The sequence below is a fragment of the Salvelinus sp. IW2-2015 genome, linkage group LG22 (assembly GCF_002910315.2).
Source record: "Salvelinus sp. IW2-2015 linkage group LG22, ASM291031v2, whole genome shotgun sequence".
In the NCBI taxonomy this organism is placed as follows: domain Eukaryota; kingdom Metazoa; phylum Chordata; class Actinopteri; order Salmoniformes; family Salmonidae; genus Salvelinus; species Salvelinus sp. IW2-2015.
Genome location: NC_036862.1, coordinates 15771507 through 15782258, shown reverse-complemented (window position 1 = coordinate 15782258; position 10752 = coordinate 15771507). Strand labels below are relative to the sequence as shown.

Below are 10752 nucleotides of genomic sequence, written 5' to 3'. Positions count from 1 at the left end.
AAAGGGATAAAGAATATGTTACATAAAGATAAATGAATGATGGTGGTACAGAAACGCATGGCAGATGCAGTAGATGGTATAAGTACGGTATATACGTACTGAGATGAGTACTTGTTAGCGGTATGATAAACATAAGTGGCATAGTTTAAAGTGGCTAGTGGTACATGTATGCATAAGATGCAAGATGCAGTAGATGATATAAGAGTACAGTATATATACAGTTGTATGGATGGGTAATGTAGGGTATGTTAAGACATAGTATTAAGTGGCAATTGCTTAAAGTGGCTAGTGCGTACATTTTACATAAATTTCCATCAATTCCATTTTAAAGGGCTGGAAGGTTGGATTTCAGTTATTTGGCAGCGGCCGCTAAATGTTAGTGGTGCTGGGTTAACAGTCTGATTGCCTTGAGATAGACAGCTGTTTTTCAGTCTCTCGGTCCCTGCTTTGATGCACCTGTACTGACCTCGGCCTTCTGGCATGATAGCGGGGTGAACAGCAGTGGCTTGGGATGTTGTTGTCCGTTTGATGATCTTTATGGCCTTCCTTGTGGACATCGGTTGTGTAGGTGGTCCTGGAGGCAGGGTAGTTTGCCCCTGGTGATGCGTTCTGCAACCTCACTACCCTATGGGAGAGCCTTACGGTTGTGGGCGCGAGCAGTTGCCGTACCAGCGGTGATACAGCCGACAGGATGCTCTCGATTGTGCATTGGTAGAAGTTTGTGAGTGCTTTGGTGACAAGCGAATTCTTCAGCCTCCGGAGGTTGAAAGAGGCGCTGCTGCCGCCTTCTTCACAACGCTGTCTGTGTGGGTGACCAAATTCAGTTTGTCCGTGATGTGTACACGAGAACTTAAAACTGGTCCACCTTCTCACTACTAGACCGTCGATGTGGATAGGGGGTGCTCCCCTCTGCTGTTTCGCTGAAGTCCACAATCATCTCCTTTGTTTTGTTGACGTTGAGTATGAGGTTATTTTCCTGACACCACACTCGAGGCGCCCTGCACCTCCTCCTGTAGGGCCGTCTCGTCGTTGTTGGTGATCAAGCCTACCACTTGTTATGTCATCGCAAAACTGATGATGAGTTGGAGCCGTGCGTAAATGCCACGCAGTCCGTGGTGAACAGGAGCTAAGGAAGGGCTCAGAACGCACCCTTGTGGAGGCCCCAGTGTTGAGGATCAGCTTGGTGAGATGTTGTTACCTACCCTCACCACCCTTGGGGGCGGCCCGTCAGGAAGTCCAGGACCCAGTTGCAAAGGCGGGGTCAAGACCCAGGGTCGTCGAGCTTGATGACGAGTTTGGAGCGGTACTATGGGTGTTAAATGCTGACTGTAATCGATAACAGCATTCTCACCATGGGGTATTCCTCTTGTCCAGATGGCGTTAGGGCAGTGTGCAGTGTGTTGCGACTTGCGTCGGTTCTGTGGACCTATTGGGTCGGTAAGCCAAATTGGATGGGCTCTAGGGTGTCCGGTAGGCGTGGAGGTGATATGTCCTTTGACTAGTCTCTCAAAGCACTTCATGATGACGGAAGTGAGTGCTACGGGGCCGGTTGAGTCGGTTAGTTCATTACCCTTAGCTTTCTTGGGAACGGAACAATGGTGGCCACTCTTGGAAGGCATGTGGGAACAGCCAAGACTGGGATAAGGATTGATTGAATATGTCCGTAACACACCAGCCAGCTGGTCTGCGCATGCTCTGAGGACGCGGCTGGGAATGCGGCTGGGCCTGCAGCCTTTGCGGAGGGTTAACACGCTTTAAATGTTTGTACTCACCTCGGCTGCAGTGAAGGAGAGCCGGCAGGTTTTGTAGCGGGGCCGTGTCAGTGGCACTTATTGTCCTCCAAAGCGGGCAAAAAAAGTGTGTTTTAGCCTGTCTGGGAGCAAGACAATCCCTGGTCCTCGACGGGGCTGGTTTTCTTTTTGTAATCCGTGATTGACTGTAGACCCTGCCACATACCTCTTGTTGTCTGAGCTGTTGAATTTCGACTCGATTGTGCTCTGTTTACTGCAGACTTAGCCTGTTTGGATTTGCCTTGCGGAGAGAATAGCTACACTTTTGTTATTCGGTCATGCTTCCAGGTCACCTGCCCTGGTTAAAAGCAGTGGTTCGTGCTTTCAGTTTCACGCGAATGCTCCGTCAATTCCCACGTGTTTCTGGTTTGGGAATGTTTTTATCGTCTGCTGTGGGTACGAGCATCGTCAATGCATTCCAATGAACTCGTCACCGAATCAGCATATTCGTCAATATTGTTGTTGCGACGCGAGGCGGAACATATTCCCAAGTCCGCGTAGATCGAAAGCAGTCTTGAAGCGTGGGAGATTCAATTGGTCGGACCAGCGTTGAACAGACCTGAGCGCGGGAGCTGGTTGTTTGAGTTTTTGTTTGTAGGCTGGAATCAACAAAATGGAGTCGTGGTCAGCTTTTTCCGAAAAGGGGGCGGGGAAGCCCTTATAAGCGTCGCGAAATTAGATATACAATGTCTAGTGTTTTATCCAGCCCTGGTTAGCACAATCGATATGCTGATAGAATTTTAGGGAGGTTTTTGTTTTTAGGATTAACCTTGTGAAAATTCCCAAGCTACCATGAATGCAGTCCTCAGGGGTGTGGTTTCCAGTTTACAAAGAGTCAGATAAAGTTCGTTCAGGGCCATCGATGTTCTGCTTGGGGCGAATGTATCCGGCTAGTGTTATGATTGACGAGAATTCCCTTTGGTAGATTAATGCGGTCGACATTGATTGTGGAGGAGTTTTCTAGATCAGGAGGTGAACAGAACGACTTAGTTCTTGTGTGTTGTTATGATGATCACACCACTTCCGTTAATCATAAGCATACCCCCCCCCCTCTCTTACCGGAAAGATGTTGTTTCTGTCGGCGCGCATGCATGAAGCAAACCAGCTGGCTGCACCGACTCCGTTAAGCTCCCTTGAGTTAGCCATGTTTCCGTGAAGCAGAGCACGTTGGCAATCCCTGTGTCTCTCTGCGAATGCTACCCAGTCTCGGCATTTCATCAACCTTATTGTCAAGAGACTGGACATTGTGTCGAGTAGTATGCTAGGAGTGCGAGCGCGATGTGCCTCGTCGCCGAAGCCTGATCACCCGAGACCGCCACGTTTTCCCCTTTTTCGGCGTCGCACAGGGTCGCCGGCTGGATCAGGATCCCCATTGTATTGTGTGGAAGGCAAAACACTGGATCCGGTTTCGGAAAGTGCATATTCCTGGTAGGAACGATATGAGTTGACGTTTAATCGTTATATTCAGTAGTTCCTTCCCGACTGTATGTTAAGTGAAACCTAAAGATTACCCGGGGTACCGATGTAAGCAAATAACACTAAAAAACAAAATACTGCATATTTTCCAAGAACATGAAGCGAGGCAGCCATTCTTTTCGGCGCCGGAAAGGCACGGAAGTCGATTTGGATATTTCCATTTTAAAAATCGGAAGAATATCCCTTGAAATGTGCTCTGATTTGCCTTGGCTTTCTAACATTCCTGTGTGCCAGTCTGAGAGAGACTGAATGTGGAAAGTGATGCTTGGGCATGTAATAGATGCCATCCTTCAACATCATTCAATATAACATTTGGGGCGGCAGGTAACATAGATGGTTCGCAGCGTTGGACTATAACCGAAAAGTTGGCTAGATCAAATCCCCGAGCCTGACAAGGTAAAAAATCTTTCGTTCTGCTAACTGACCATTGTTTCTAGGCCATCATTGTTAAATAAGTATTTGTTCTGACTTGCCGTGAGTTAAATAAATAAAATAAATATATATTTTATATATACACACACACATGATGAGATTACTGTGCCTGTTGACAATAGACAAATGTTCCATGGTCATACATGCAACAAACAGGAAGCATTTGCCTGGATATGATCCAGAGTACCCATTTAGGAGTTACATTCAAAATATAGATGCAGAGGGAAGGCTATCTGAGCCCGCTCTGGCTGTCTGCATAGCAAACCCTCTCTCCATGTGATAAGGACACTGCGTGCCCGTGGGAAACGGCACATCAACCAAAGATGTGCCCCCACTTGGGAGCATGCTTATTTGATTGACCACAGCTGATTCAAAATAACCAACTATCAAGCTTTGCATACTTTAATCAGCTGTGTATTCGATAGGGCAAAAACCAAAATGTGACGGGGAGAGGGAAAACTCTGCTCCACTGGACACCACAGCCTCTCTGTGGGAACAGGAGTGTATTCGCTTGGAACCAAATGGAAACAAACGGGAGGGACCTACCTGAATTCGCCAAAAAATAGAAAACTCGTTTTAGTTTTCGAAACAGTTTGCTATGTTCGTGCTACAGTGTGCACTTAATGCATTGTACCATGTTGCATGCAGGATCATTTCATTTCATCACCGTAGATGGTGTTCCAGCTAAAGGTCTGGGAAGTGAGAATTCTTCACAAGGTTGTTTATTCTGTGGAAAGTGTTGAGAAACTGAACCAGATTGTCCATTAAATAAGGGAACAACATTCAGTGCGTTGTCATGTAAACCAGTTTACACATCAAGCTTACAATAACACTTGACAGGTTATGTCAGACCTTTAGAAAAAATCTGGTTTTATGTCTGCAAGGCAAACGTTATTGCCAAAACTATAGACTCTGCATTTTGATGGATTGTGTGGTAAGCCTCCAATTCCCAACCAAAACAGAGCTTTCTCCAGTTTGCATCAGCAGCACCAGTTAAGCAAATTGTGAGAAAAAAAAAACGCTCAATAATTTCAAATAAATTATTTACCACTGGTTCTCATCTTACCTGTAGTAATTCAACAAGTGACTATTTGTGTACTGTTGATCCCATCGAGTGTGTGTGGTGTGGTGTGTGTGTGTGTGTGTGTGTGTGTGTGTGTGTGTGTGTGTGTGTGTGGTGTGTGTGTGTGTGTGTGTGTGTGTTGTGTGTGTGTTTGTGTGTGTGTGTGTGTGTGTGTTGTGTGTGTGTGTGTGTTGGTGTGTGTGTGTGTGATGTGTGTGTGTGTGTGTGCGTGCGTGCGGTGCCAGTCGGTGTAAACAGCCATTTGATCCGTATGTGGGAGGTTGTATATGTCTCACACAGCCCTCCTTATCGATCCTGATTACAAGCTCCAACAATACCACTTGTTTCCCACAAAGGGATCATGTTCTTACTGTGATTCAATCAGTCCACAACAGCATCCCATTTCTGAGAAATTGTCTTGGTCTGTCAGACACTCATTTTGAAAACCCTGTCACAGGTGCCAACACAGGGGCTGAGAATGAGATGCGATGATGTATTGTTTTAGGGTGCAGGACAAATTGGTACCCTATTCCTGTATACTGCACATTTTGGGACCAAGACCATAGGGATATAACTGTAAGGTTGCTATTTTTAATAGGACAGCCTGTGAGCTGTTTCAATCGCTGCCACATGTTTTAAAATACAATTGCATTCTGTGCCAATCTGTTCTCTGCCTGATTTATAGTAATTAGAAAAGCATATTAAATGATTAAGCAGTGGCTGGCTCTAGGCGGTGATTAACTATCTTGATTATGGCTGATGAAATGTTCTTAATCACAAGGTGATATAGCCAATCACCGTGGTTACAAAGATCAATAGGACACGTTCTAGTCTGATTTTGTAATTGTCGTGTGGAGATGCTTGCTGAATCGATGATACACTCATCCACTGCCTCGGGAGTACGGGGAACGCTCAGTTGTCATACCGTGTTTACAAGTGTGTGTTTTCTTTGCGTGTTGCACGTGGGTGTGTCACAGTGTTTTACATAGATGTGTGTAACATTATATGCCCCATTATATTCTGTTCTCAGGTTACACACCACAGCATAGCGCATGCATTTCATATCCTACCTGCTTATTTTAGCCACTTCACTCCCTCAGCCAAGTCTATTTGAATTTCCATTGACGTTTCAGAAGTGGCAAAACATAATCCCTGGAAATTGGCACGATTTTGCTTTGCTTCTAACATTTCCTGTGTGACAGCCCGAGAGAGACTGAATGTGGAAGGTGATGTTGGCATCAGTCAAACACCAAGTGTGTGGTGGCCTCTTTACTGAGAGGGCTTGTATAGATACCCTTCCGTCACATCATCAAATTATTACATGAGAGATTACTTGTTGAGCAATAGGTAAGTGTTCTGGCTCAAAATACAGGGTAAACAAAAACAGGCAGGCATTGCGTTGAATATGATCCAGATGTCCCAACTGATAGCCTACCTTTGCTTGATATTTTGAATGTTGCAAGTACGCCTCCTTTATGAATCGGTGCTCCACCCACCCATTCAGAAGATTTCACACCAAGACCAAGGTCTTCAGCAGAGGGAGAATGGATTTTCGTATATGAGTTTTTGTTCTCATAGGTCGTCTCTGAGAAGGGAAAAAGTTAAACGCTCTGCCGCAAAGGAGAGCGCGAGAGAGAGATGCATCTGTTGTATTTAGCCAGGAGTCTGGCTGCTAGTGGCCAATGTGTTTCATGGATCAGTGGCGCGCGAGGGGAACAGTGCGTTGTGTTCAGTAAGCTGAGCCACACACACACACAGAGAGACAGGCTAAGAGCAGTAGAGCCACACACCATGCCTGAAAACACTTACAGGACAAGGGCAGGCTTGTTGATATCGATTGTGGTTGTGTGTATGGAACTTTTATGTGTCGTATGTGGTTGACTGTTACTTCTGTGTAGTGCATTCATTTTCTAATCATCATCCCTCGGGGTGTAATGGACATGGTGTTAATATGAGCAGCTTGTGTTAAACATATGGATTTACTCCCTGAAATGCAATTTGCATAGGATGCAGCAGTGAAACAGCCTTTGTACCTCCAAGGTATGCAATAAGATCTTAATTGGTGTCCCTCTCTCTCTCGCTTCTACTCTACTCTCTTCACTCTCTACATCCGGCCTCTCTCGCTTCTCTCTCGCCTCTTACTCTCTCGCCTCTCTCTCTGCTCTTCTCTTTTTGCCTCTTCGCTCACATCTCTTCCCACCACTCAAATTCTTCTCTGTCCCACCTCCCTATTTTCTCCTTCATCTCTCCTAGATAAGATTGGTCCCTTTAGATCGAATCATCGCCAGTGGACGATCCATCTCCTCAACCAATCAGGTCTAGATTGACCCTACCGGCAATCACCCCCACATACACCTCAGCTGTACCCCTGCACAGCTCCTTGGACAGAGACAGCAGTGTGTGTGGGTCTGGGAGAGAGAGTCCTTAGAAGCCTGCCAGTGCAGAACTCAGTGGAGTGAGAATCCGTTAGTGGCAGCGGCACAGACAAGGCAGATGCAGATTCTGTATATGAGAGTTCTGGAAGAAAGGCAGAGATTTTAAGAGGGAAGGAAGGTGAAAAGAAAATGGATGCCAGTGAAAACTCTGGCACCGTTTTCGTCCTGTTGGTGTGGATTAAAATGGAGCTTGCCGTGTGACTGCTGTTCTGGGGATCAGTAGTACGGCTTTACTGTTAATGATCCCCTATGTCACTTCTAATCTCAATGGATTAGTGCACACAGCAAACACATGAGACTCTCTCTCTCTCTCTCTCTCATCTTCTCTCTCTCGCTCTTCTCGCTCTCCTCGCTCTTCTCACTCTCTCGCCGCTCTCTCTCTCTCTCTCTCTCTCTCACTGGAGGAAATTCAAGGAAATCGAAGCAGAACAGGGCATCAGGAGGGGAATAGGACTTGAATAACACATCACTATGCAAAGCCAGTAGCAAGTGGCACACACACACACACAACACATATATACACACACACACACACACCTTTGAGACAACTCTGCCTCTCTGCACCTCATGTTGTTATGGATGCATGTCATGGACCCTGTCTATCTACCTCTGTGAGTGAGGCTACACAGGGGAGAGAAGCAGACAGACACCTGAGAGGAGCAACCTTGACAGGGATCTCTCTTAAATCAGCATGACTGAAGGCACTGTCATTTTCCCCACTACTGAGGCCTCAGGGCTTTTTGGCCCAGAGATCCCCACTCCTGCACTTGAATAAAGCCATGTCACAGCTAAGGGCCTGGAAACAGGTCCAAACAGGGCCCTGGCTGTCAGAGTCCATGCTTAGCAAGAGACCCTGTGTTCTTTAGAGATATAGTGGAGCTTGATGAGGACAAGTTGAATATCAAGGACGGGGCAGCAATGTAACGGTGTTTTTCATTCTGTAACCATTTACCATTTACATGTGTGTTTTCCACACGTTTTCCACACCATATACTGTAGAACTTGATAAACCATCAATTTCAGGTCATTATGTCGTGTTTTGCTCAAGAGGATAACACACATCTGCCTCTCTCATTCTGTGAAGATCTACAGGACGAAGTATTCCAAAAATAACAAATGGGAAGCAACTGATTATTTATTTTTTCTGGATAATGAAAAGGGAAAATTGAGTCTAGAGCCTCGACAGCAGGTCTGTAAGGATTCATCTCATTTCAGCCATGCAGTAGGTTATATAATGAGAAGATTCCACTTGCTAGACGAGTTGGAAGAGGAGGAAGATGTGAAGCCAACACAATCACACAGAAAGATTCAACTGATACAGCATAGCAACCAAGCAGCCTTGGTAAATAACAAGTGTAGCCGCAAAAATGGATTCACACGTTGAAGCTATACATTCCTGGGCTTTGTGTCTGGATGGAGAGAGAATCCGCCCAGGTGAAGCACTAGCCTTTGGAAAAATAATAGTAAATTAATATGGCTCATATTGGCTCGTTCTATGCATAAATTACAGGATTGAACAGAGAAATGTCACCTCTCAGCACCTCTCCACTTTTGGGGACATAGGCCGCCAGTTGCAGAGGAGGGAGGAGTGGGTGACTTTGTCTTGAAGGGCAACTGCAGGTGTGTGTGGGGCTCTCCCAGTACTGAAGGCCTCTGTGACACTGTTATGAATTTTTGTGCTGGACGATGTATGCGGCGGTGGGTAATTAATTAGCCCGCGTGTGTTATCTGCACACACAGGACCAGGGCCCTGACACTCAAGGGGAGAGAGATCTGTCATCCCTCCCTCCCTCTCTCTCTCCCTCCTCCTGTGTGGGCCTGAGAGATGGGGATTGTGGCTGGGCGGGGAATGCATAATCATTCACGCACACACACACACACACACACACACACACGCACACACACACACAGTCATCCTTGTGTGTGAGAGTGCCTTTGGTCCCACATTCTGCAGTTTACTTTCCCTCGTTTCTCCTCACCTTGTCTGTACTTTACCTTCCATTTCCTTCAGAAACTCCTGAGACACCAGTCACCAGTCCATGCTGTCCTCTCTTCTCTCTCAGACACAAAGTTGAGGCAATCTCTATTTTGAAGTGTGGGACAAAACGCATGACTTTGACTACATTTCCAATAGAAGCAGGCAGTATTTGGACTGTTCACTTTGAGGTGCTGAGACAGAGTGGCTATATGGGGAATGGAACATATGACCAGGGCCCGCTACCATTATAACCTAGACAGCTGTCAGATGTGGACGTTAACAAGCAAGAACTGAGACGAAAAGATAATGGTGGAGAAAGGTCAAGAGGAGTTATTTTCGTATAGAGAGAGGGGATTCTATACGTTATGCAAAGACAGAATACCATAAAGGCAGGACTCTGTGATTAGAGAATTTAGCTTTTTCCATGGAATGGCTCAGCTCTGTTACTGTGTAGTAAAGTCTAAACTGAATCTACAAGTTCCGGTATCTGTGCAAATATTTGACTCAATATTTTCCACAACAGAAGTAGTAAATGTTCTTCTTCACGATTGGCTGATCCCTCCTGATGACCCGGTTGGACATGACTCCAACAAGGTCAGCAGAAGGGATCAGTCAATGAAGTTGAAAGTCCCACCCAGTTGACTACATTGAAATGGTGGAAGCCCTCAATGGCACTGCTCATATTGATACAGCCTTCTGGCCACTAGAGGCCTCTATCATTCTCTGTGTTACAGCCACACACATTGTTTCATAGCTCATCTTTTATGCATGGCGCTAGGCTAGTCTCGCCCATCACTCTCGCCCCTTGTTGTTTATGAGAGTGAAATGGCTCTGAATGAGGGCGGAGGAGGGAGAAGTTATGGCGATGGCACACTTTGCTCTAAGAGAGCTCTTTAGAAGTGGACTGAAGTGGAAACAGGCACTCAGGCAGACGGCCTACAGACCAACCTCTCCTCTCCTCTCTCTGTGTTTCCCGTCTGTGTTTTAGAGTCACAGATCCATGTGACCTTTGCAGGCTGTGTGGGTAATATCATGACATTTCCACCCATCGAGCTGAAATTGTTAGTCTGACCTTCTGCCGGGGCTAGATCATCAGCAGCAGCCGCCTCGCGAGGGGCCCGTTTGAAAGAACCACTTCCGATAGAAAGAGTCTGAGAGCTGTAGCTCTTTTTGAGCAATTTGGAGCTGTCACTTTCACTGAGGTTAGGGATATTGATATAAACTACATCCATAGCAACTGAGATGAGAGAGACAAAGTTAATCACAGATAGAAACATCAGTACTATTCTGAAAGCGCGGACAACAACCCACAACACTCATTCTGCTCCGCTCTTACCCCTCTTCATGGAGAAACAGAGGAGGCGGAGAGACGTGATCAATGGTAGGGATAAACACAACAAGCTCTGAGGAGAGTGAAATAGAGAGATTGCGGCACGGAAGCAGGTGGGCGAGAGGTTGCACTCGGAGAGGAGCCCATGAAAGACCACTCAAGTGAGAGGCAGGTGAGGTGAGTGCACTGCTCAGAACCCCTTGACGTGCTCTTAATCTCCCTGTCTCTCTCTCTCCCTCTCTCTTCCT

The 10752-nt window shown here is 46.3% G+C and overlaps 1 protein-coding gene across 1 annotated transcript in view; it reads left to right on the top strand.

Annotated features, from left to right (window-relative positions):
* Positions 1-10649: 10649 nt before the first annotated feature.
* The window catches only part of LOC111949762 (sortilin-related receptor-like), a 40186-nt gene continuing 40083 nt past the window's right edge, over positions 10650-10752 (top strand). The window contains 1 exon segment of the mRNA XM_070433993.1: positions 10650-10681. Within this exon segment, the coding sequence (XP_070290094.1) occupies positions 10650-10681 (32 nt within the window).